This window comes from Leptodactylus fuscus, chromosome 7, assembly GCF_031893055.1.
Source record: "Leptodactylus fuscus isolate aLepFus1 chromosome 7, aLepFus1.hap2, whole genome shotgun sequence".
Classification (NCBI taxonomy): Eukaryota; Metazoa; Chordata; class Amphibia; order Anura; family Leptodactylidae; genus Leptodactylus; species Leptodactylus fuscus.
Genome location: NC_134271.1, coordinates 40522660 through 40548317, shown reverse-complemented (window position 1 = coordinate 40548317; position 25658 = coordinate 40522660). Strand labels below are relative to the sequence as shown.

The 25658-nt window shown below is 43.0% G+C and overlaps 1 protein-coding gene across 1 annotated transcript in view; it reads left to right on the top strand.

Annotated features, from left to right (window-relative positions):
- MBTPS1 (membrane bound transcription factor peptidase, site 1) overlaps positions 1–14391 on the top strand; it is a 57015-nt gene extending 42624 nt beyond the window's left edge. Inside the window, exons 19-23 of the mRNA XM_075281782.1 lie at positions 2512–2652; positions 2786–2917; positions 6113–6239; positions 12707–12837; positions 13825–14391. Coding sequence (XP_075137883.1) covers positions 2512–2652; positions 2786–2917; positions 6113–6239; positions 12707–12837; positions 13825–14021 — 728 coding nt within the window. The 3' untranslated portion in view covers positions 14022–14391. The remainder of the gene's footprint in view (positions 1–2511; positions 2653–2785; positions 2918–6112; positions 6240–12706; positions 12838–13824) is intronic.
- Positions 14392–25658: the final 11267 nt, after the last annotated feature.

Sequence of the window (25658 nt, the reverse complement as noted above, 5' to 3'; positions counted from 1 at the left end):
GTGAATACTTCTGTAAGGGAGCCTTCACACGGAGTTACACTGCGCTCATTCTGAACGTAAAAATGCGTTCAGAATGAGCGCGTAAAAAGCAGCTCCCATTGACTTGAATGGGAACCGGCATACGTGCGCTCCCTATTGAAATCATTGGGAGGCCTTTTTGGTACTTTTCCCTTATCGGGCCAGCATCGCAATTCAGCATGTCCCGATGCTGATGCTGAACTGCGTTGCTGGCCTGATCAGGGAAAAGTACCAAAAAGCGCATGTATGCCGGCTCCCATTCAAGTCAATGAGCGCTACAAAAGCAGCTCCCATTCTGAACGTGTTTTTACGTTATTTTTTCCCCTCCTTTTCCAAAGTTCCCCACTGCTCCCTACCTGCCATATTTTGTTATATCTACCCTCCCTCCCATCCACTGACCTTCCCATTTATTGTTGACTAGCTGGTACCCGCGACTTCGTCTGCGGTGATTGTAGTAGTGGGTATATACAGGCGCGGGTAAGGTTTTCGTACTGTGTATAAGGTATGGGATATGAAATGTAACTGTGTATCTTGCTTTTGCTGTATGTCAGAGAATACGTGAGACTTTTGTGTTGAAGCTAATTTGTATGTCAGCCGCTATACGGTGTTGGTATAAACTGTACATAGTGTCTTTGGGACAGAGGGATTTCAGGTTAATATACTTCGATATACGACATTGTATGAGTTATTTTCCGCCAGTACATGTAAGTTTTGGGCACAGGATACTCTTGAGCAAGCAACATAAAGTCTGGCCCTGTGCATGACAGTTTAGTAACTCCATGTGCCTCTTATTAATAGCAATTAACCCCATCATGTCCCTCACATTAACCCCTGTGTAAGAGTTACTGATAGAGATGAGCGAGTACTGTTGGGATCAGCCGATCCGAACAGCACGCTCGCATAGAAATGAATGGACGTAGCCGGCACGCGGGGGGTTAAGCGCGCCGGCTACGTCCAAGCGGAAGTACCAGGTGCATCCATTCATTTCTATGGAGCGTGCTGTTCGGATCAGCTGATCCCAACAGTACTCGCTCATCTCTAGTTACTGATATGTGAGAGACTTTGAGGTAATAATTAAGTATCTTCATTACTGAGGTTTTTTATTAGTCCCTCCATGTCTCACATATATTAGTAATCTTTATATGGGGCGCACAGGGGTTAATATGAGGGACATGATGGGGTTTATTCCTATTAATGTGAGGCACATGGAGTTACTAACACTAAACTAATAACCCCAAATGCCTGACATTAATGAGAATAGGAAGTAAAGGAAGGTAGCTGTGTTTTTCTTACTTTCAGTTTGCTAGCAGCTTCGGCAGGAGCTATCACTATAGCAGGCAGAGACTTGAGCGATGAAGCTCCACCCCCTGGGTTTTCTGCACATCTCGCAAAGGGGAGTGTCCTTATGCTTGAGCTCTAGCAGCCCACTGAAGAGACTCGGACTTCATTTAACTCTTGCAGGTCCTGTGCTGCTGGCGTGCCAGGGGTTGCAGACCTCTGCTGTAGGGGGTAATATGAATTTTGTGGCTTGCTATGGTCCAAAGTGTATGAGATTGCAGAGATGGTGGTGTGAGTTTGGGTTTTGTGGGGGTCCTGGGAAAAACGTATGTGCACTATTGTGACAAAAATTAGCCTATTGCGCAATCGAGTGTAGTGACTATGTTTGTGGAAAATTTCAGCCAAATCGGTGGAGCGGTTTTTGCGTGATTGACCACCAAACATCCGAACATCCAAAGTCACAAACCCACAAACTCACAAACATTTCACATTTATAATATTAATAGGATGTACTATTTAACCTTTGTGTTGTAACGATAATTCACTAAAATTCTTAATATTTAAAAAAAAAAAAAAAAAAAGCACCGGACACCCCCCACCACAGTTGTGGGGAAAAAGTAAATGATACAACCCTATGGTAATTCATTTGTGTCAGTTTGCCCATGCTTACAGTTTTATATTCTCCATTCTTATGTTTCTGTTCATCTTTCTTCCTTCTGAACTAGCAGTGGCCTGAAGTTGTCGTTTCTTTAGTTTATTATGTATGTAAGCTATTTGGTAGATCTGTAATTGCACTGTTATCTGAGATCGGTTCATTCTTCAAGGAATTTCAATGGTTGCTTCAGATGAACCCATTTTGTAGTTTGTCATGCAGTAAAATGGTTTGCATAGATCTTTCTCACTTGATTTTTATAGCTGGAGGAGTCAGTTTATTAGTGATGATGCTGAACATTCAAACCACCCATTAGGTCACATCTTGGCAATTCTCAATGCTTGCCAGTCGAGAGCTGCACATCTGCCTATGATCATGAGAGCAGTCATGGGGTTAGAAGTCAGGCACAGAGGTGTTAGTGCATTGCAAAAAATGCAAAATGGTGTCTCCATCTCATTGCTTTGCAAATTCGGCTAAAATTGTATGTTCTCTCTTTCGTTTATGCAAATATTGTAGACTTGTGACTTTGCATTCATCACGTATTTGTGTTCTTGGCTGTACAGGACTTGAAGTGTTAAAGCAAGAAACCTCTATGGTTGAAAATGTCCCTGTGCTAGGGCTCTACCAGACACAGACAGAAGGAGGGGGCAGAATAGTCCTTTATGGAGACTCTAACTGCTTGGATGACAGTCACCGCCAGAAAGGTATCATTCTTATAGCAGGATTTACTTTAGGAGTTTCTTCATTTTGTACATATTTGCAGTGCTTGTGACACATTCTTGTGTGCTTTTGCATTTACCTGGATTTATTGCATCATTTTCTCTTTAAAATATGCAGATTGCTTCTGGCTTCTCGACTCCTTACTCCAGTACACTTCCTATGGAGTGTTGCCGGCAAGCCTCAGTCACTCTGAAAACAGACAGAAGCCTCCAACTGGTGAAGGGTTCCCACCTCCGGAGAGAATGGAAGGTAAATATTTCATTTTTGGAGGGTGCGGTGAATATTTCTTAAAAAAAAAAAAAAAATTTCCCTGCACCCACCGACCGTTTAACATTACCTATTTGGGGGTGGAGAAGTTTTCTGAATTGATGTTTCTTTGGTAAGAAGTAATAGGACTCCATGTCAATGCTTTAACCCTTTCACTGCCAGGAGTCCCCGGTATTTTGTCCGCTGGTAGCCAGAGCAATTTTCACAGTTTTGATATGGACAAATAAAACCTAAATTTCAATGTTAAAAAATAAAAATAAAATAAAAATATCATACACACCCCATATCTATATATTTTCTGAATGTAGACACCTGCAGCATTGTATGCAAACAGTGCAAGTGTGTGTGTATGTATATATGAATATATATAATTATATTTTAAATTAAAAAAATGCAAATAATGTGTTCGTTGCTAAAAATGGATACCAATTAGTTATATCCATCACAACTCCTAAAAATAAGAGTTCAACATGTGCAAAACAAGTTAACGTATCATCCTATAAAATGCCATGATTACACACCGTGAAAAGCAAGTGCACCCCTAAACCCTATATAGTTCTTTAAAGTAGACAGCTTGAAGATTAAATATGTGTTTTAATTGGTTATCCATAGCCATGTCCACCTTCATATAACTTTGTGACAAACAGAAATTATTTATTTATTTTTAATGCACAAAAACATATTTGCACCTAAAACTCCTATTCAATCGTACATTCACACATAAAACACATATGAAATAATATATCAAGGTGTACACATTTTATATATACCGCAAACATCAACTACAACAAGAGCTTGTACTCGCAAAACACTTGATACAGAAGACAAACAGGATTTTGCTGTTATTCACTAATATGTTAAAATCTATACTGCAAACTAGCAAACTTTGTGATACCAAAATCTAACTTATTTTTGAGATTGCATAGCATACTGTATATAAAAACTCAATTTACTATTTCTAATATACAACCACCTTCATGCAACTTTGCAGCAGAGAAGCAAAAATTGCACAGAAATGTAAATATGTCACTAAAGTGCGGCTCAAGCAATTCCTTTCTGCAAACAAAATGTACTTTCCAAAAACTGCAAGATGTGAGGAATTCATACATACCACAAACGTATATTTTTACAGGGGCGGGGGTTAAACACCAAAATCGCAGAAATGCGCCAGGTGTTTTGTTTGTACTGTGGGTGCGAAAAAAAACAAAAACATTTGAAAGCTGGCAAAAACTGAGATTTTATATGGTGACATTCAATCGGTGAAAGTGTGTTCTTAACTGATGGAACTTTTCTGCCTATCAGAATGGTTCTGTACATTCATTTCTAGTGATAATCATTATTGCTATTATTTTACCGTGCAACTGGTAATCGCTAGAGACGGTCGGTGTATTTTACTCTATAGAGATTAGGTATGAACAGGACAAGGATAGGGTCAAATATAAACTTTAGTGATGACTGTGTATGTGTTGTGTAAGTGATTGGTGCATCTCTTTTGGTGCTGCAATCTGGATGATAGTAATCGGCTGGGTCATGATTCCAATAAATTCCTGGTTATGTTCAGAGGGGTATTACATTCTCTCTATATGTGACAATCAAAGAGCATAAGTATAGTATGCACTCTGATAGGAAAGGGGATAACATGGCCAGTAGTCTATTTTACCCCTCCCCTGGAGTCATGTACAGTTTTTTCACAGATGACAATGATTTATCATAGTCTGTGCAGTTGTGCTCTTTCTCCCTCCTTCAACAACTCTAAGATGCTGCCTGATGCAGGAGGGCAAGGATGCTTTAGAGCCCCAAAACTGTGGATCCATTAGGACTGTGAAGATGAGCTTGGGTTCATTTAAAAAATAGCCCTTACAGATCCACAGTGATTTGCTGTTTAAAAACCTGTTTGGAATTGGCATTGGAATGGCTATGGGCTAACATGACGTCCTTGGTATAATTTTAAAGGGATTCTACCATTAAAACCTTTTTTTTTTTTTTTTTTTTGTGGATAAGATGTCGAAATAGCCTTTAGAAAGGCTATTTGTCTCTTACCTTTAGATGTGATCGCCGCCGCGCCGTTCCTTAGAAATAACGTGCTTTACCAGTATGTAAATTAGTTCTCTGGCAGCGATGGGGGTGGCCCCCGGCACTGAAAATGCGATGGGGGCGTCCCCACTGCTGCTCGAGAACACGATCCTGCGACGTCTCTATCTTGGACTGGATCCTCCCCTTCTCTGTCATCTTCCTCCTGCGTCACCTCCGATGCCTGCGCAGTTTGCTCTACCAATGAGACACTAGTAGAGCCGACTTAGCCGACTGTGCATGCCGGCAGGCAGCCATTTTTGGGAGGCCGCTCTTGTAGTTCAATGCAGGAGCGGCCTCCCAAAAATGGCTGCCATCTTCCTCCTGGAGGTGACGCAGGAGGAAGACGACAGAGAAGGGGAAGATCCAGCCAAAGATAGAGGCGTCGTAAGATCGTGTTCTCGAGCTGCAGTGGGGACGCCCCCATCGCATTTTCAGCACTAGGGCCCGCCCCCATCGCTGTGAGAGAACTAATTTGCATACCGGTATTTCTAAGGAACAGTGCGGCGGAGATCACATCTAAAGGTAAGAGACGAATAGCCTTTCTAAAGGCTATTCCGACGTCTTATCCACAAAAAAAAGAGGTTTTAATGGTAGAATCCCTTTAAAGATATAATTTCTTGGTATAATTTCTGTTCTTTAAAATGAATCCAAGATTATTTTCATAGCCCTAATCGATCTTGATATATTGGAATTGGTAGTGAGGACTCATTTCATACCTCCTCTGCTACAAAAGCTCCCCCTGGGTGGACGTATAAATACGTGGACAACAGGGAAAGGGGTTAAAGATAACTTGAGCGGCTATTCCTGTGTGGGTGTAGTTTTAGACTAATGCAGAGTTACAGTTTGTCATTTGCTGTTAATAGTCATCATCTCAACTATCAACTTTGCTCAGTGTGTAAAATACAATACATTTATTATTTTCCTACATAATCTTAATATGCGTTTGATATACAGACTTCACTTCTGAAAATGTGGTGCACCAGAGGAAGCTCTGCACATCCAATCTTACAGGGGCTTCTGAGAGATTTCCACTCTGAAACTTGCTGAGATCTGAATGGAAACTTGCTTTGTATGACAACTCCTTAAATGTCTTCGTCTTTTCAGGAAACCATCTTCATCGCTATTCCAAAGTGTTAGAAGATCATTTAGGAGACCCTAAACCTCGACCATTGCCAGCTTGTCCTCATCTTTCTTGGGCCAAACCACTGCCCCTTAATGAAACTGCTCCCAGGTGTGTAACACTTTAGTTTGTGCTTGAGCTACTGTTTCTTCACTGAGCAGACGTATGCTGTATGTGCATTGTCGGGCTATGAGGATTTAGCACTCAATTTGTGGCTTTCTGCAAGGAACGTGTTGTGGATGTACAGTGAGAGAGTTGTTAGCTTCATGCTCTGAGTGGGGGATGTAATGGGATCAGTAGGCTCCATGGTGTGGGTTGGGTGATGTATTGGAAGAACATGAGCCGTGGAGGTTGTAATGGAGGAATGGTGAACCGGAGTGTGATTAGGCCATATTCACACAACAGATTCCTGTCTGGGAGATGCAGTCCTTGTGCAGGCCCCATTCCCTGACTGAGCACAGCTGTGTGAATGGAATTTACTACCTCAGGGTGAATTATGATGCTGTGAGCTCCCCAATGACTGGATTGCTGCTGTAGTCAACTGAGCTAAAGCTGCAAGTTTATTAACCCCATAGAGACACAGCCCAAAAGTGACTTAAGGACCAGGCCTCTTTTTTCAAAACTGACATGTGTCACTTTAAATGTCAATAACTTTGAGACGCTTTAACTTATACAAGTGATTCTGAGATTGTTTTTTCGTAACACATTGTACTTCATGTCAGTAGTAAATTTTCGACAATATGTTTTGTCTTTAATTATGAAAAAATAGGAAATTTGGTGAAAATTTTGAAAAAAATGCAGTTTTCAAACTTTGAAATTGCAAGCCTTTCAAATAGAAAGTCATACTACCCAAATTTTTTCATAAATATAATTAACCATGTCTCATATTTATGTGGCAATCAAATTTTAAGCACCCTTTCATTTTTTTCAGAAATTATAAGGCTTACAAGTCAAGCAGTAATTTTCCAAATTTTCAAGAAAATTTCCAAAACACATTTTTCAAGGGACTAGTTCAGTTCTGAAGGGAAATTGAAAGGCCTCTCTAATAAAACCCCCCAAAAGTCACCCCATTCTAAAAACTGCACTCCTGAAAGAATCCAAAACAGCAGTTAGAAAGTTTCTTAACCCTTTCAGCATTTCACAGCAATTACAACAAAATGGAGGTCAAATTTACATTTTTCAATTTCTGTCACTAATATATTCATTTAGCCCTAGAATTTACACATTTACTAAGGGTTAAAGGAGAAACTGCACCCCACATTTTGTTACACAATTTCTCCCGAACACGACAATACCCCATATGTGCTGGTACCCTAATGTACGGGCACACGGTCGCTCTCAGAGCGGATGGAGCGCTAATTGGATTTTGTAGGCCAGATTTTGCTAGAATACTTTTCAGGCGCCATGTCCCGTTTGCAGAGCCCCCAAGGTGCCAAAACAGTGGAAACCCCCAAAATGTCACCCCATTTTGGAAACTAGACCCCTTAAGGAATTTATCAAGGGGTATAGTGAGCCCTTTGACCCTACAGGTGTTTCACAGATTTTTTTACCGTTGAGATGTGAAAATGAAAAATTACTCTTTTTATAATAAAATGTCACTGTAGCCCCAAATTTTTCATCTTCACAAGGGGTTAAAGGAAAAATTGCTCCCCAAATTTTGTTACACAGTTTCTCCCGAACACGACAATACCACATATGTTCTGTTACCCTAATGTACGGGCACACGGTCGCTCTCAGAGCGGATGGAGCGCTAATTGGATTTTGTAGGCCAGATGTTGCTACAATACTTTTCAGGCACCATGTCCTGTTTGCAGAGCCCCCAAGGTGCCAAAACAGTGGAAACCCCCAAAATGTCACCCCATTTTGGAAACTAGACCCCTCAAGGAATTTACCAAGGGGTATAGTGAGCACTTGGACCCTACAGGAGTGTAACAGAATTGGCCCAACAAAAGGAAAAGTGACATTTTTTGCTATAAAATGTTGCTTTAACCTCAAATTTTGCATTTCCACAAGGGGTTAAAAGAGAAAATGCACCCCAAAAATTGTCAAGCATTTTCTCCCAACTACAGAAATGCCTCATATGTGGATGTAAAGCGATGTATGGGCACACTGTAAGGTCCAGAGCTGAAGGATCTCTATTGGGATTTTGGAGGGCAAATTTAGCTGAAATCTGTTTCAGGCACCATGTTGCATTTGGAGAGCCCCTGAAGTGCTAGAACAGTGGAAACCCCCCCCCCCCCCAAAATGACCCCATTTTGAAAACTAGACCCCTCAAGGAATTTATAAAGGGGTTTAGTGAGCACTTGGACCCTACAGGTGTTTCACAGATTTTTTTTACCATTGAGATGTGAAAATGAAAAATTACTTTTTTTCCAATAAATCGTCCATTTAGCGCCATATTTTTAATTTTTGCAAGTAGTTAGAGAATTAAAAGCCCCCCCAGTTTGTTACACAATTTCTCCTGAACATGGCAATACCCCATATGTGGCCATAATCTGCTGTATGGGTAAATGGTGGGGCTCAGAATGGAAAGATGGCTATTTGGCTTTTGAGGGCAGTTTTCAGGTGCCATGTCGCATTTGCTGAGCCCCTAAAGTACCAATACAATGGAAACCCCTCAAAAGTTACCCCATTTTAGAAACTACACCCGTCAAGGAATGAATCAAGGGGTATTATCATTTTGAGCCTAAAAAATGCTTCCCAAAAATTAATGTATAAAATGAAAATTTAAATTTTTAAAGAAATATGTCATTTCGGTGCCCAATATGTTGCACCCACTTTGTATTGTCAGAGACCTGCACTCCTAAAACTATTAAGTGGGCGATCCCGAGGGGCAAAAAATTATATATGTGGGTGTAAACTGCTGCTTGGGCACACAGCAGGGCTCAGAAGGGAAGGAGCACTGAGCTTTTTAGCTTTTGGGGTACAGATTTAGAGGGACTTTCTGGGTGCCATGTTTTTGCAGAGCCCTGGAGATGCCAATGAACTGGAATTCCCCAAGAAGTGACCCCATTTTGTAAGGGCAATTTTAGGGTCTCTGCAAAAGTGTCATGGCATCCAAAAAAAAACCCCAAACCGTCTAAGTCTGTGCTACAAAAACCAAATAACCCTTCTTCCCTTCTGTGTCTGGCTGTGCCCTAATATCAGTTTATTCCCACATATGACATTACGTGCATTATCCTGAGTACACCAGTGTCATACATGTGTCATACATGTGGCATAAACTGCAGTTTGGGCACACAGCAGGGCGCAGAAGGGAAGGAGCGCGATGAGGCTTTTGGAGTACAGATTCACAGTTTGGTATCTGGACGCAATGTCATGTTTGTAGAGTCTGTAAGGTACCGGAAAAGTGGATTCCACAAAGGAGTGACCCCAGTTTGAAAACTACACCCCTCAAAGAATTTATCAGGGGGTGTAGTGAGTATTAGTATCCCAGACGTGACTGCACAGCGGATGGCGAAGAGGGAATATATAAGCAGTGCGGAGAACATTGCAAACACCAAATTGCCTACTATGTCCCAGTAGCTCCTATGATTGGGGGAGTCACTCTGGGGGGTCACTTCTGGTGTCTTTTCGTTCATAAGCTGTAAATCTGGGGTGTCCCCTGATATACGCTCGCACAGCTTATATATTCTCTACCTGATGCAGCCAGTCGTGTTCTAATAATTTGGCGGTTTTTGCGGGCTTTTGTTCTTGCATTACTAGATGCTGTATTTTCTTTATTTTTCTGGTGACGTGGCCATATAAGGGCTTGTTGTTTGCGGGATGCGATGCATTTTGTAATGACACCATTTTTGAGTGCCTACAACTTACCGAATACAATTTATTAACTCTTTTTTTGCTGGATTAAAAAAAAAAAAATCAATTCCGGTATTGCGTTTTACCTTTTAAATTTTTCGCCATGCAGCGTACAGTATAACTAACATATTATCTTTATTCTGCGGGTCGGTACGGTTACGGCGATACCTCATTTATATTATTTTTTTATGCAATACTAATTCTGCAGAATAAAAACACATTTGGAGACATAAATCAATGTTTTTTGCATCGCCATATTTTGAGAGGCGTAACATTTTTATTTTTTCTTTGACAGTGTTGGTTGAGGGCTTATTTTTTGCGGGACAATGTGTGCTTTTTTATTGGCACTGTTGTGAGGTGCATTTGACTTTTTGATCACTTTTTATAGCACATTCTGTAAGGTGAGATGGCGAAAAATCACTACTTCCGGCGGGTTTTTTCAGTTTTTTTTTTCTGTGGTTCACTGTGTACATTAAATATTGTTTCAGTTTTATTGTACAGATTGTTACGGACGCGGTGATACCAAATATGTATTGTTTTTATTAATTTTTAGGGTTTTTTTCTATATAATTCATTTTCTATAGAGAAAAAGGGTTTTTGGGCTTTATAACTTTATTAATTGTTTCAAAACACTTTTATTTTTTTTTTCCACTTTTTTTTTTAACTTTTTCATGTGTCCCTATGGGACACTTAGAGCAGTGATGATTGCATCACTGATTCTCTAGTTTAGAGTGAGACACAGGCTGCAGTGACAGCCTGCGTGTTATCACTCTAGAAACAGGAAGTGAGTCGTACGGACGGCACAGACTCACTTCCAGAAGACGCCGGCCAGGATACAAAGGTGAGTGGGACTCAGGGCTGGCTGGGGTCACTAAACAGACCCCTGGCCACTTAGTAGGGATACCAGCACCCCCCGATCTCGCAGCGGGGGGTGCTGGGGACCCCTACACGATCGGGCAACCCGTTGTTTGCCGTGATCATGTTTGATCACGGCTATCAACGGGTTAAAACCCAAAATCGGCACTCATGTCCGATGGAGGGTGATGGAGCAGGGTGTTAGGTGTCAGATACAACTAACACCCGCTCCTAGAACGCCCGCACTGCGCTGCGGGGATTGTTTACATCCATGTGGTACTATTACCACATGGGTCGGGAAGGGGTTAAAGTATAATAAATCACTGAGTCAGTACATTCCATTCACACAGTTGTACCCAGTCAGGAAGCAGGGCTGCACAAGGACGGTGTTTCTTTAAACTTGGTTATTTGAATTTGGCTTTCTTAAATTTGGAGACACAAAATCTGGGTTTGCCTCCTAGGTTTTTCAGTTTTTCCCCTATGTATGTTTTGGCCTGGGACACTGGTTTAAAATAGACTAAAAGATGCAAGTGTATTTGATTACGATTTTGCCAATTATTTAGGTTACACCTGTTTCAAATATGAGAATGTGTTGGGTGAAATTCCAAGATTTACCTGATGGTTTAGTTAAGACTGATCATAAATAAAATCATTGTTGCCTCTCCTGGGCACTGGCTTGACTCCATTTTCTCTTCGGATCCCTTGACTGATGTGAGGGACTGCTGAGGCCTATGACTGGATGTCAGCGATCACGTGGCTTTGTGACAGACAGATGAAAAAAAAACAAAAAAACTTGATAGTCTTCAGTAGTTGATACCTTTTTAATGGCTAACTAATAATGATGACAGATTACGTTTCGGAACGTCTAGGTTCCTTTCTCAAGTAAATATATTATTTACAGCTGACTCCCAGCTGCAGTGTTACAGATCACACCATGTTCGAGAGGTGGTGATGTGTTTCCATGAAAGCCAGGGTCCTGATCAAGGTCGGCTTCACTAGGCCTTTATTTTGTCTAATATTACTATTACTACTAGCACAGGCTTTGGGCCTATATGGTACTGCTAGCACAGGCTTTGGGCCTATATGGTAATATCCCAGACCATGTGACGTCTGGGATATTACCATATAGGCCCGAAGCCGGCTAGGATTAATATCGGAGCCCGGAGAGGTGAGTAAAATTGTTTATTATTTTCTCACCTTCCCTGGGGCTCCTATACCCGAGTATAATAATGGCAGCAGTGGGATTACGGCCTGGGCCTTGGGCCTACCCACTGCCGGCCTCCGCGGCCTATAGTATAAGGTGAAGCGGGGTCAGCAGTGAGCAGACCCGGGGAAGTTGGTAAATAAGCCAGTACCTGCAGGGAATACTTCAGCAGGTAGCGGCTTATTATAAAACAAACAAACATAAAGTTCTTATACTTACATAACATCTTGGGGCGGCCCTGGAGACAGCGCTGCTTCACCACTCACCTATCGGCAGCAGCACTGTTCCAGTGGCCTCCCACAGATGTCTTGCACAGGGAGGTCCTCTTTAAATTACCATATTGACTTGAGTATAACCCAAGCCGCACTTTTTCAGCACACAAACTGTGCTGAAAAACTCTGCTTATACTCTAGTATATACGGTAGTTTTTGAAGGAGTTGGACAAGATTTATTATTTATGGCCTATACTTATGGTAGGCCATATATATCTTGTTGGTGGACAGCCGAACGTGCAAGAAACCTCTGGACAGGGAGCAGAGCTGCAGTACTGATGATGGGTCTCTGTGCCAGAGTCATTGCCAACTGCTTCCATCTCTATGCACTGTATATAACGGGTTTCGAAAGCCTCGTACATCTGATCTGATACACATGACTTATCCTAAGGATAGGCCATAATTAAAAAAAATAAATACAATTTATAAAGTTTAATCATTTTTTCCAGTAACCTGTGGAAACATCAGAAACTGCTATCAATAGATCTGGATAAAGTGGCTCTACCTAACTTCCGTCAAAATCGGCCACAAGTGAGACCCTTGTCACCTGGTGAAAGTGGAGCATGGGATATACCTGGAGGTTAGTGTGTATTTCCTTGCAAGTATGGATATTAAACAGAACAGTAATGATCTAAGTAAACAGGAGATGAGCTTGACTATGTGGTTTGAGGATTTTGGTTAAGTGGGTTTTTTTTGTTTTGTTTTGTTTTTTAAATCTTTTATGTTCTTGAAACAAAGTCCTGCAGACAACACAGGTTCATTTGTTCTGTTATCATCTGGTGAATGGCCTGGCAGGGCTTGTTCAAGTGGGTGGAGGTTAGGCAATTATTGTGTTTTACTACAGGAAGGAAGGAAGCTTGAGCTGCACCGTTGTCTTGCGCTAGATTCACATTAGCGCTGTGGTCTCAGGAGCAGAACTGCTAAAACAGTTGTTACACAGAGACGGCAAACTCCATTGATTAATGAGGTTTGCAGGGTGTTTGTTGTTTTCAAACTAGAAAAGTCCTCCATTGGAGATTGATATGAACCCATCCTTACTGGCAAGTTCTTATGTAAAGTTTAAGATTTGCCATCATCTAGTTTGGCTCTGCACCCAGTTTGTAAGCTGTGCTGCCTCTGCATTCTTTTCTACTACATGTTGGCGTATACAGTTATTTCTCTATTTAAGTGGTTGCCTAGGAATTGCAGGTTTCTGCAAGGAGGAAGGGAAAGGTAAAAAATAAAAAAAACTAAAATACCATACTCACCTGTCCCCTGTGTTCCGGTGTCTTGCAGTACCCTGGGACAATCACTGGCCTCAGCAGTAATGTGAGAGACCAGGGATAGGGGAGTATGTAGACCCCTTTTTTTTTTTTTTTTTTTTTTTTTTTTTCCTACCCCCTGGCCACTTTGCAAATTGTCTAGAGGGGTCATGCCATTTCTTTTAAGCTTTTGTTTGTTTTTATATATGTGTATGTATATATATATATACATATATATGTGTGCTCATCATTTTTGGAAGGCAGCATTTGCATGAATAAAGATATAAGTAATTCATTTTTATTCCTTAATTTTTCTCTTTTCACAGGCATAATGCCTGGACGTTATAACCAGGATGTGGGCCAGACCATTCCAGTCTTCGCATTTCTCGGTGCTATGGTAGTATTGGCTTTCTTTGTGGTACAAATTAACAAGGCCAAGAGCAAGCCAAAGAGACGAAAGCCTCGAGTCAAACGACCTCAGATTATTCAACAGTTTCACCAACCAAAGACTCCATCTGTCTGAGCTATGGCTGATCTGCCATCTGTTCCCAAAGACAGCTATATGAGCTCTGAAGCAAACTTTTACTATAGGTTCTTTCTCTGACCAAACTGGACATTGGTAGGAATTACTTCTTTTATATATTTATTATGTAAAATAATTCCCTTTATTTAAGGGCTTCTCACTACCAAAAAGGGACACTGGGGCAAATGCAATATCACAGAAAGTCTTTGTGCTCAGCACAAACCAAATCCAGGATTGTCATTTTACAAAAGGATGTTTACCCCGAATCAGTGACTTTTATTTTTATAAATACCTGTTTTTTGTAATTTTGATCATGATTCCATCTTTATTGGTGGATTTTGTTTTCAATAAATAAGCAGCTTGTAATAAAGCACAATGTACTGCCCCCTACTGTTCTAGTAATGATGGACGCTCAGACTGTACTATACTGGTATAGAGAAGTGCTACATGTGTGCCTAAAACAGAACATGCCACTGTGTGAACTGCTGTCTCCTGCTGTTCAGTGCATTGAATGTGTAACTAATATGATATCATCTGTAAACAGGACTGGTCGACACCAGGGTGGACAACTACTGCTGATGTAATGTTCAATAACCGGGCTATTACATACTCCACTTACAGAGGTTGTCTGGAATAAGTTGATCTTTCTATTCTAAGCTAAACACCAAACGCCCCAGTCGATATTCCCCTCCACCCTGGCCTACCTTCTAAATTACTTAAGTTAACAAAAATCTATATTTACCTAGCCATGTGACCGCGCCAGGCACATTTTCCTTTGATAATCCATTTTCCGCATATTACCTGTACTTATTCCCCTCCCCACCTCATCATACTTGCCTTACCTGCTACTGTACATGCCGACACTACGACTCTATTGCGCAGATGTGGGCCCAGAAGAAGTGGCGTCCTGTGGGTAATAGGTCTGGATTGGAAGGCAGGTAAGTATGATATGGTGGTGATTGAGCTTCTTATGGATAGTAGTATGGGCTAGCTAGGGAAACGGGGAGAAAGTGTGAGTGAAAACGGGAGGGGAGGGGCAGAAGGGAGGAGGTGTGAGTCAACTCTGAGTGAACCTCAAGGCATTATGGTAGTTGTAGGAAAGCACAGAACAGGTAGATGCCCGTGTAAACAAATGCAGGTGTCAGGAGCTCTCAGGGAAACCCAGAAATCACTCAATACAGTCCCTTTTCATTCAGACACCGAGGGATAGTACGGGTTGACACTGTTGTACCCTCGGACTGCAGGGCAGCTGGAACTTGTTTGGATGTTAGTCGAGGTTCTTTATCCACCATCCGCAAAATCTTGTGTTTGAAATCTCTTGTCAATTCTTCTTTTCCGTCCACATCTAGGGAGGTTAGCCACAGTGCCATGGGCTTTAAACTTCTTGATGACACTGCGCACGGTAGACACAGGAACATTCAGGTCTTTGGAGATGGACTTGTAGCCTTGAGATTGCTCATACTTCCTCACAATTTTGCTTCTCAAGTCCTCAGACAGTTCTTTGGTCTTCTTTCTCCATGCTCAATGTGGTACACACAAGGACACAGGACAGAGGTTGAGTCAACTTTAATCCATTTCAACTGGCTGCAAGTGTGATTTAGTTATTGCCACCACCTGTTAGGTGCCTCAGGTAAGTAACAGGTGATGTTAATTACACAAATTAGAGAAACATCACATGATTTTTCAAACAGTGCCAATACCCCCTTTTTATGTTTGCTGTTGAATTATATACAATTTGGCTTTTTGACAATTCTTTTTGTGGTTTTCCATTGAAGACAAATTAAATTAAGATAATACTACCAAAGAATTTGTGATTGCAATCATTTTCTGGAAGAAAATGAGTATTATCTGACAGAATTGCAGGGGTGCCAATACTTTTAGCCAACACTGTATAAACCTATTAATAGCACTAACAGACCTTTTTTAAAAAAAATAAATAATAATAATAATAATAATACATTTTATTTATATAGCGCCAACATATTCCGCAGCGCTGTACAATTTATAGGGTTCAGATACAGACATACATAACAAAGAACGTCATTTCACACAATGGGACTGAGGGCCCTGCTCAAAAGAGCTTACAATCTATGAGGTAGAGAGGGTGACACAAGAGGTAGCAGGGGCGGCATTGCTTATACAGTGTTCAGACAATTTTGTGCATTAGGAATTGTGATAGGCTTGTCTGAAAAGATGCGTCTTTAGTTTGCGTTTGAAACTGTAGAAGTTGGGAGTTAATCTGATTGTCCGGGGTAGAGCATTCCAGAGAAGTGGTGCAGCTCGGGAGAAGTCTTGTATACGAGCATGGGAGGTTCTGATAATAGAGGATGTAAGTGTTAGGTCATTGAGTGAGCGGAGAGCACGGGTTGGGCGGTAGACAGAGATGAGGGAAGAAATGTAGGGAGGTGCGGCATTATGGAGAGCCTTGTGGATGAGAGTAATAACTTTATATTTTATTCTATAATGAATAGGCAGCCAATGTAGCGACTGGCACAGACCGGAGGCATCGCTGTAGCGTCTAGCCTGATAGATGAGCCTGGCCGCTGCATTCAGAATAGATTGTAGAGGAGAGAGTTTAGTGAGGGGAAGACCGATTAGTAAGGAATTACAGTAGTCAAGGCGAGAATGAATCAGAGAGACAATAAGTGTCTTTAGTGTATCTCTGGTAAGGAAAGGGCGTATTCTGGAGATGTTTTTGAGGTGGAGGTGACATGAACGTGCGAGTGATTCAATATGAGGGGTGAAGGAAAGGTCTGCGTCAAATATGACCCCAAGGCAGCGGGCATGCTGCCTAGGAGTTATAGTAAGGCCTGAGACTGCAATGGATATATCAGGGACAGATCTGTTAGATGGTGGAAACAGTAGTAGTTCAGTCTTAGAGAGATTTAGTTTCAGATAGAGCGAGGACATGATATTAGAGACAGCAGAGAGACAGTCACTGGTGTTCTGAATGAGTGCAGGGGTGATGTCACGGGAAGATGTGTATAATTGGGTGTCATCAGCATAAAGATGGTACCTGAAGCCAAATCTGGCGATGGTTTGTCCAATGGGGGCTGTGTAGAGAGAAAAGAGCAGGGGGCCGAGGACCGAGCCCTGAGGAACCCCAACAGCAAGGGAAAGAGGAGAGGAAACAGAGCCCGCAAATGATACACTGAAAGTGCGGCCTGAGAGATAAGAGGAGAACCAGGAGAGCGCAGTGTCATTGAGGCCAACTGAGCGGACCATAGTGAGGAGAAGTTGATGGTCAACAGTGTCAAAAGCTGCAGAGAGGTCCAGAAGAATAAGAAGAGAGAAGTCACCATTGGATTTAGCCTTTAGTAGATCATTAGAGACTTTTGTGAGAGCTGTTTCAGTAGAGTGCAGAGCGCGGAAACCAGATTGTAAGGGGTCAAGCAGAGAGATAACGGATTAACCGAGAATAAACCAGGCGTTCCAAAAGTTTAGAGATGAAGGGGAGGTTAGAGACGGGTCGATAGTTAGCAGCACAGGATGGGTCCAGGGAGGGTTTTTTCAGTAGCGGGATTATAACAGCATGCTTGAAGGAGGATGGGAAGATTCCAGAAGAGAGAGAGAGGTTAAATATTTTAGTAAGGTAAGTAGTGACAGCAGGGGACAGAGATTGGAGAAGGTGTGAGGGGAAGGGGTCACTACTGCAGGTTGTGGGGCGAGATGAAGAAAGTAGCTGGGAAACTTCCTCTTCTGTGACAGGTTCAAAAGATGAGAATGGACAGTCTAAAGTGCGGCTGGTGAGGGGATCAGTACTAGAGATGAGCGAACACTAAAATGTTCGAGGTTCGAAATTCGATTCGAACAGCCGCTCACTGTTCGAGTGTTCGAATGGGTTTCGAACCCCATTATAGTCTATGGGGAACATAAACTCGTTAAGGGGGAAACCCAAATTCGTGTCTGGAGGGTCACCAAGTCCACTATGACACCCCAGGAAATGATACCAACACCCTGGAATGACACTGGGACAGCAGGGGAAGCATGTCTGGGGGCATAAAAGTCACTTTATTTCATGGAAATCCCTGTCAGTTTGCGATTTTCGCAAGCTAACTTTTCCCCATAGAAATGCATTGGCCAGTGCTGATTGGCCAGAGTACGGAACTCGACCAATCAGCGCTGGCTCTGCTGGAGGAGGCGGAGTCTAAGATAGCTCCACACCAGTCTCCATTCAGGTCCGACCTTAGACTCCGCCTCCTCCGGCAGAGCCAGCGCTGATTGGCCGAAGGCTGGCCAATGCATTCCTATGCGAATGCAGACTTAGCAGTGCTGAGTCAGTTTTGCTCAACTACACATCTGATGCACACTCGGCACTGCTACATCAGATGTAGCAATCTGATGTAGCAGAGCCGAGGGTGCACTAGAACCCCTGTGCAAACTCAGTTCACGCTAATAGAATGCATTGGCCAGCGCTGATTGGCCAATGCATTCTATTAGCCCGATGAAGTAGAGCTGAATGTGTGTGCTAAGCACACACATTCAGCACTGCTTCATCAAGCCAATACAATGCATTAGCCAGTGCTGATTGGCCAGAGTACGGAATTCGGCCAATCAGCGCTGGCCAATGCATTCTATTAGCCCGATGAAGTAGAGCTGAATGTGTGTGCTAAGCACACACATTCAGCACTGCTTCATCAAGCCAATACAATGCATTAGCCAGTGCTGATTGGCCAGAGTACGGAATTCGGCCAATCAGCGCTGGCTCTGCTGGAGGAGGCGGAGTCTAAGATCGCTCCACACCAGTCTCCATTCAGGTCCGACCTTAGACTCCGCCTCCTCCGGCAGAGCCAGCGCTGATTGGCCGAAGGCTGGCCAATGCATTCCTATGCGAATGCAGACTTAGCAGTGCTGAGTCAGTTTTGCTCAACTACACATCTGATGCACACTCGGCACTGCTACATCAGATGTAGCAATCTGATGTAGCAGAGCCGAGGGTGCACTAGAACCCCTGTGCAAACTCAGTTCACGCTAATAGAATGCATTGGCCAGCGCTGATTGGCCAATGCAATCTATTAGCCCGATGAAGTAGAGCTGAATGTGTGTGCTAAGCACACACATTCAGCACTGCTTCATCAAGCCAATACAATGCATTAGCCAGTGCTGATTGGCCAGAGTACGGAATTCGGCCAATCAGCGCTGGCTCTGCTGGAGGAGGCGGAGTCTAAGGTCGGACCTGAATGGAGACTGGTGTGGAGCGATCTTAGACTCCGCCTCCTCCAGCAGAGCCAGCGCTGATTGGCCGAATTCCGTACTCTGGCCAATCAGCACTGGCTAATGCATTGTATTGGCGTGATGAAGCAGTGCTGAATGTGTGTGCTTAGCACACACATTCAGCTCTACTTCATCGGGCTAATAGAATGCATTGGCCAATCAGCGCTGGCCAATGCATTCTATTAGCGTGAACTGAGTTTGCACAGGGGTTCTAGTGCACCCTCGGCTCTGCTACATCAGATTGCTACATCTGATGTAGCAGTGCCGAGTGTGCATCAGATGTGTAGTTGAGCAAAACTGACTCAGCACTGCTAAGTCTCTGCATTCGCATAGGAATGCATTGGCCAGCCTTCGGCCAATCAGCGCTGGATCTGCCGGAGGAGGCGGAGTCTCAGGTCGGACCTGAATGGAGACTGGTGTGGAGCGATCTTAGACTCCGCCTCCTCCAGCAGAGCCAGCGCTGATTGGTCAAGTTCCGTACTCTGGCCAATCAGCGCTGGCCAATGCATTCTATTAGCCCGATGAAGTAGAGCTGAATGTGTGTGCTTAGCACACACATTCAGCTCTACTTCATCAGGCTAATAGAATACATTGGCCAATCAGCGCTGGCCAATGCATTCTATTAGCTTGATGAAGCAGAGTGTGCACAAGGGTTCAAGCGCACCCTCGGCTCTGATGTAGCAGAGCTGAGGGTGCACAAGGGTTCAAGTGCACCCTCGGCTCTCCTACATCAGAGCCGAGGGTGCGCTTGAACCCTTGTGCAGCCTCGGCTCTGCTACATCAGAGCCGAGGGTGCGCTTGAACCCTTGTGCACACTCTGCTTCATCAAGCTAATAGAATGCATTGGCCAGCACTGATTGGCCAGAGTACGGAATTCGGCCAATCAGCGCTGGCCAATGCATCCCTATGGGAAAAAGTTTATCTCACAAAAATCACAATTACACACCCGATAGAGCCCCAAAAAGTTATTTTTAATAACATTCCCCCCTAAATAAAGGTTATCCCTAGCTATCCCTGCCTGTACAGCTATCCCTGTCTCATAGTCACAAAGTTCACATTCTCATATGACCCGGATTTGAAATCCACTATTCGTCTAAAATGGAGGTCACCTGATTTCGGCAGCCAATGACTTTTTCCAATTTTTTTCAATGCCCCCAGTGTCGTAGTTCCTGTCCCACCTCCCCTGCGCTGTTATTGGTGCAAAAAAGGCACCAGGGAAGGTGGGAGGGGAATCGAATTTTGGCGCACTTTACCACGTGGTGTTCGATTCGATTCGAACATGGCGAACACCCTGATATCCGATCGAACATGTGTTCGATAGAACACTGTTCGCTCATCTCTAATCAGTACTATCGTAGGTGTGGGAGTCAATGCCACCTGGGGCTTGGGCAGTAATTTCCTGACGGATCTTATCAATTTTATCATGGAAATACATGGCCAGGTCATCAGCACTAAGGTCTGTGAATGGCGTCTGCACCTTGGGTGTGAGTAAGGAGTGAAAGGTTTCAAAAAGCCTTTTAGGGTTGCTGGAGAGAGAAGAGATGAGGGCGGTGAAATAGTCTTGTTTGGCAAGGTAAAGGGCAGAGCTATATGTTTTAAGCATAAACTTGAAGTGGAGGAAATCTGCAGGTGAGCGTGATTTTCTCCATAGACATTCGGCACACCTAGAGCAGCGCTGAAGAAATCGTGTCTGTGGCGTGTGCCAGGGCTGATGCCTCCTATGTGGGACTTTACGAGTGGAGGGGGGAGCAACCTCATCCAATGCATTTTTGAGGGTATCATTATAGTGACTGGTGGCCAGATTGGGACAGGAGATTGAAGAGATGGGGGACAGGGAGGACTGTAGAGTATCTGAGAGGTGCTGGGTGTCAATAGCACGCAAGTTCCTATATGTGTGATGGGTAGGGGCGTCTTGTGAAGGGGAGAGAGCACTGATGGTGAGAGATAGAAGATTGTGGTCAGAAAGCGGCAGAGAAGAGTTAGAAAATTTAGAGACTGTGAGGAGTCGATGGAAGACTAGATCAATCGTGTTACCGTCTATATGTGTGGCGGAAGAAGAACATTGTGAGAGACCAAGAGAAGTGGTTAATGAGAGAAACTGTGAGGCAGCCGGGGAGTGAGGGGGGGCAATAGGGATGTTAAAGTCACCCATGATGAGGGTAGGAATGTCACTGGATAAAAAGTGGGGAAGCCAAGAAGCAAAGTGGTCCAAAAATTGGTAGGGTGAGCCAGGTGGGCGGTAGATCACAGCTACACGTAAGGAGAGTGGCCGGAAAAGTCTGATAGCATGGACTTCAAATGAGGAGAATGTGAGTGAGGGGACCGGGGGAATGGACTGAAAAATGCACTGCGGTGACAGCAGCAATCCTACCCCACCACCCTGCCTGTTGTCAGGCCTAGAGGTATGTGAGAATTGTAGGCCACCATGACACAGAGCAGCAGGGGAGGCAGTGTCTGCCTGCTGGATCCAAGTTTCAGTAAAGGCGAGCAGGCCGAGGGATTTACTAAGGAATAAGTCATTAATATATTCTAGTTTGTTACACACTGAGCGGGCGTTCCAGAGAGCGCAGCTAAAAGAGACAGGGGAGAGATGAGGGGAAGGAACACGGTAAATATTGATGAGGTTTGTAGGCCTTCTATGTGTGCAGGAAGAAGAGTTAGTGAAGGAAGGAGGGCCGGGGTTAGGAGAGATGTCCCCAGCAGCGAGGAGGAGTAACATGGACAGAGACAGAAGGTGGTTCAGGGATTTATGTGGGCGCTTCTGTTTGGTGTCACTGCTAAAAGAAATAAAGGGATGATTAAAGAGTGTGAAAAGTGTGTGAGAGCTGTACATGGGAGAAGGAAGAAAAGAGGGACTGATATGGATGGTGTGTACTGGTGGTAGAGATGGAGGAGAGATCTGCAGGAAGACAATGGCTAAGATAGTAAGAGACAGTGCAGCTACAGGATACCATGTGGTAAAACTTGTTGTTTTAGGTTGAAATTTACCTGGTGTTCTGCCATGGTTAGCCTGTTTCGTGCCATGTATAAGTGCACTTTGGTTAATCTGCACTTCGGTTAAGATGCAATTTGGTTAAGATGCATGCTGCAGATGAGATGCCCCCGCATATGAGATGCACCCCATAAGCTATATCTTCTTATATAGGAAAGCACAGCTTCAGACTAGCACTAATTTAAGTCGTTAACTAATTAATCTACAAACTGTGACACATGAGGAGACTGGCAGTGTGGATCCAAGTAAACACTTGGCCAGAAACACCAATAAAATCAGTGAAGATCAAAAGACTGACACTAGTGCAGATAAGAAGACATGGAAGTGCAAAAAATATACAGCCTGGATGAAATGCTAGGATATAGTTCAGTAATCAGGCAGAGGTGAAATACAGAGGTGAAATACAGGATTATATACCATTGAATATTACAGCAGATGATCGAAGGGAGAATTCAGACAGCAAGCAGAGGTGGGTTCAATAGCAGATTATATACCATTGAATATTACAGCAGATGATCGAAGGGAGAATTCAGACAGCAAGCAGAGGTGGGTTCAATAGCAGATTATATACCATTGAATATTACAGCAGATGATCGAAGGGAGAATTCAGACAGCAAGCAGAGGTGGGTTCAATAGCAGATTATATACCATTGAATATTACAGCAGATGATCGAAGGGAGAATTCAGACAGCAAGCAGAGGTGGGTTCAATAGCAGATTATATACCATTGAATATTACAGCAGATGATCGAAGGGAGAATTCAGACAGCAAGCAGAGGTGGGTTCAATAGCAGATTATATACCATTGAATATTACAGCAGATGATCGAAGGGAGAATTCAGACAGCAAGCAGAGGTGGGTTCAATAGCAGATTATATACCTGTATGAAGAGAGGAAGAATGAAGGTCATAGTCATGCCATGTATAAGTGCACTTTGGTTAATCTGCACTTCGGTTAAGATGCAATTTGGTTAAGATGCATGCTGCAGATGAGATGCCCCCGCATATGAATAAAAAAAAATCTATATTTGTCCGGAAGACCCCCTTTAATATGTATCGAGGAGACCCTTTACCTCACAGAGCAAAAAAAAATAAATGTCATTTAGCACTTAGAATAAAGACCTTGTACATTTATATATGATATTCCAAGTACTTTACTGTCGGCAGTTTTTCTGAACACTATAGCAGTGGAACCAAGATTACTATGGTGCACGCAGAGCGCTGAACACCTTTTGATCTCTTATTTTTGCACTTAACCTTACAGCTTCTCTCACATCATTACTCTGAGTAATAACTGCATCTTCCAAGTAGTAACTAATGTGGGAATGTCATTTTTTAAAGTTTGGCGACGCCCATCCCTGCAGTCTCAAGGCACTGGAAGTTGGTTTAGTGGCTGGGGGAGCATGTGGAGGTGGCTCCTATTCAAGTAATAGTAATGGCTTCTACCCTGTTTACTGCATAGCGGTGGTTCTAGGGAATTCCTACTGTTCGAACAGGAGTAGCCTGCACTCGCTCCCTATCTACTACAACAGCTTCCGGAATCTGGAGGTTGTCAGAACCGCTAACCTGTGTGGGGGTCTAGGTGTCCGACCCCCAATGATCACATGTGCAGTGTTTCTTTAATCCCTGTGGATAGGTCATTGCTATGAAAATTCTATTTTGTGCTGGAAATCCTCTTTAAGGTAGTATAGGAAATATGGTGAAGTTACCATAATACTGTGGTTACAATGGTTGGCTGCACTACAAACTAACTTGAAGGTAAGTCGCCGATATTAGATGAAAGTAACATTGTCACCAGTGGTGAATACATTTCCCTTTGTGTATAATTCTAGCTACTTGAATATTAGCCATTGTGTTACAGTAAATTCAGTTTGGTAAAGTCTCTGCATCTGTGAACAGTGAACTTCCTTGGTGTAGTTTTAATATTGCTTTCCCAGGAATGCATCAGTATAAAAGGCCATTGGATCATCTATATAGGCCTTTTGGTTTTCTACAGGACAAATGACAATGAACATGTTAAGATAAATAGATGTAGATATTTTATGAACAGATGATAGAAAATACGTGATCACTTCCTCTCCAGCACTTGCAGATTGTTGTGCCCTGAAGGTGTTTGGACTCCAGGTCATGTCCCGCTTATGTTCTAGTATGTGCCAACATCAAACGCTTTTCTCACTTGCAGCTTGAGCAGCCAGATTCTTGGCTCCTTCTGATTCCCCTTGCTATTTACACAGGAGGGTAAGTCTCCACATTATGATCAGTGTGCACCGCTTGTTTAAGAAATAAATTATACTAAAAGCAGTTAAATATCACGTATCTGATTTTAGTTTCTGATTTATTTTATTTATTTAAATGTTAGTCTATTTTTCTGTATCTGTTTGGGGGCATCTATCTTGCTTGAGCTGTTTTTGATAATATACTTTACAGTATAGCCATGACCATAGGCAGCAATAGTATGGAGCCAACTCCATTGAGGTCATTGGGAGAATTTTCTAGACATGCTCTTTGGAGAAAGATGGATAACCTGTGACAATCTCATCTATTGTTAGGGGTGGATGATGGGAGGTGTTAAAGGGGTTGTCCCATAACAAGGATCCTATCTATACTGCTAGTTTATGTGGATATAAGACTTTTTCTAAATAAGTTGCTTTATCAAAACTGCTTTGTTTAGCCGCTATCTTAATTTATTCACTTCATTGTTTTACATGTGTTTCTGTGACCACAGGGCTTATCTGCTCAGTCCCCAAGTGAAGTAGCTGCCTGCTCTCAGGGGGGGGGGGAGGGAGGAGTTTGGCTGATATGGGATGAGATAGGGAGTCCAATACCTTTTGTATGTATTACAAACTGACTCAAATCCAGCTCTGCTACGTCAACCTCTACATCAGCTTCATACTGTGGTAATTCATTTACTACCAATCCCTCATTACTGACAGCAAACATGGCAGATAGCAGAGCAAGTGTAACCCTGCCCACCAATGTGCTGAGAAAACCAGGAAGTGAAGAGAGCACACAGCCTGCAGGTTGGTGAACAAGCGTGATGGGAATACCCCTTTAACTTCTTTTGTTTACTGTCTGTTCTGTGTAAAGAATATGCAAATCCATTCTCCAGGATGTAATTAGGAGAACAGTGCCTCTGTATGCTGCCCTCTAGGGGCAGCCCGCTTAACATCATGCATGACTCGATTAATGAGCCTACTGAGCCTATAATGCGGGGATTATTGCCAAACTAGTATTTCTATTCCAAAAGGAATAGATTCCCAGCTATGGACAGCGCTGTTTCGGTCTTTTGAACCTCATCAGCATAGCGCAGGGATACTAGTTTGGCAGAGTGTGTCTGTTCTGTGTGTCTGTTCTGTGTGTCTGTTCTGTGTGTCTGTTCTGTGTGTCTGTTCTGTGTGTCTGTTCTGTGTGCCTGTTCTGTGTGCCTGTTCTG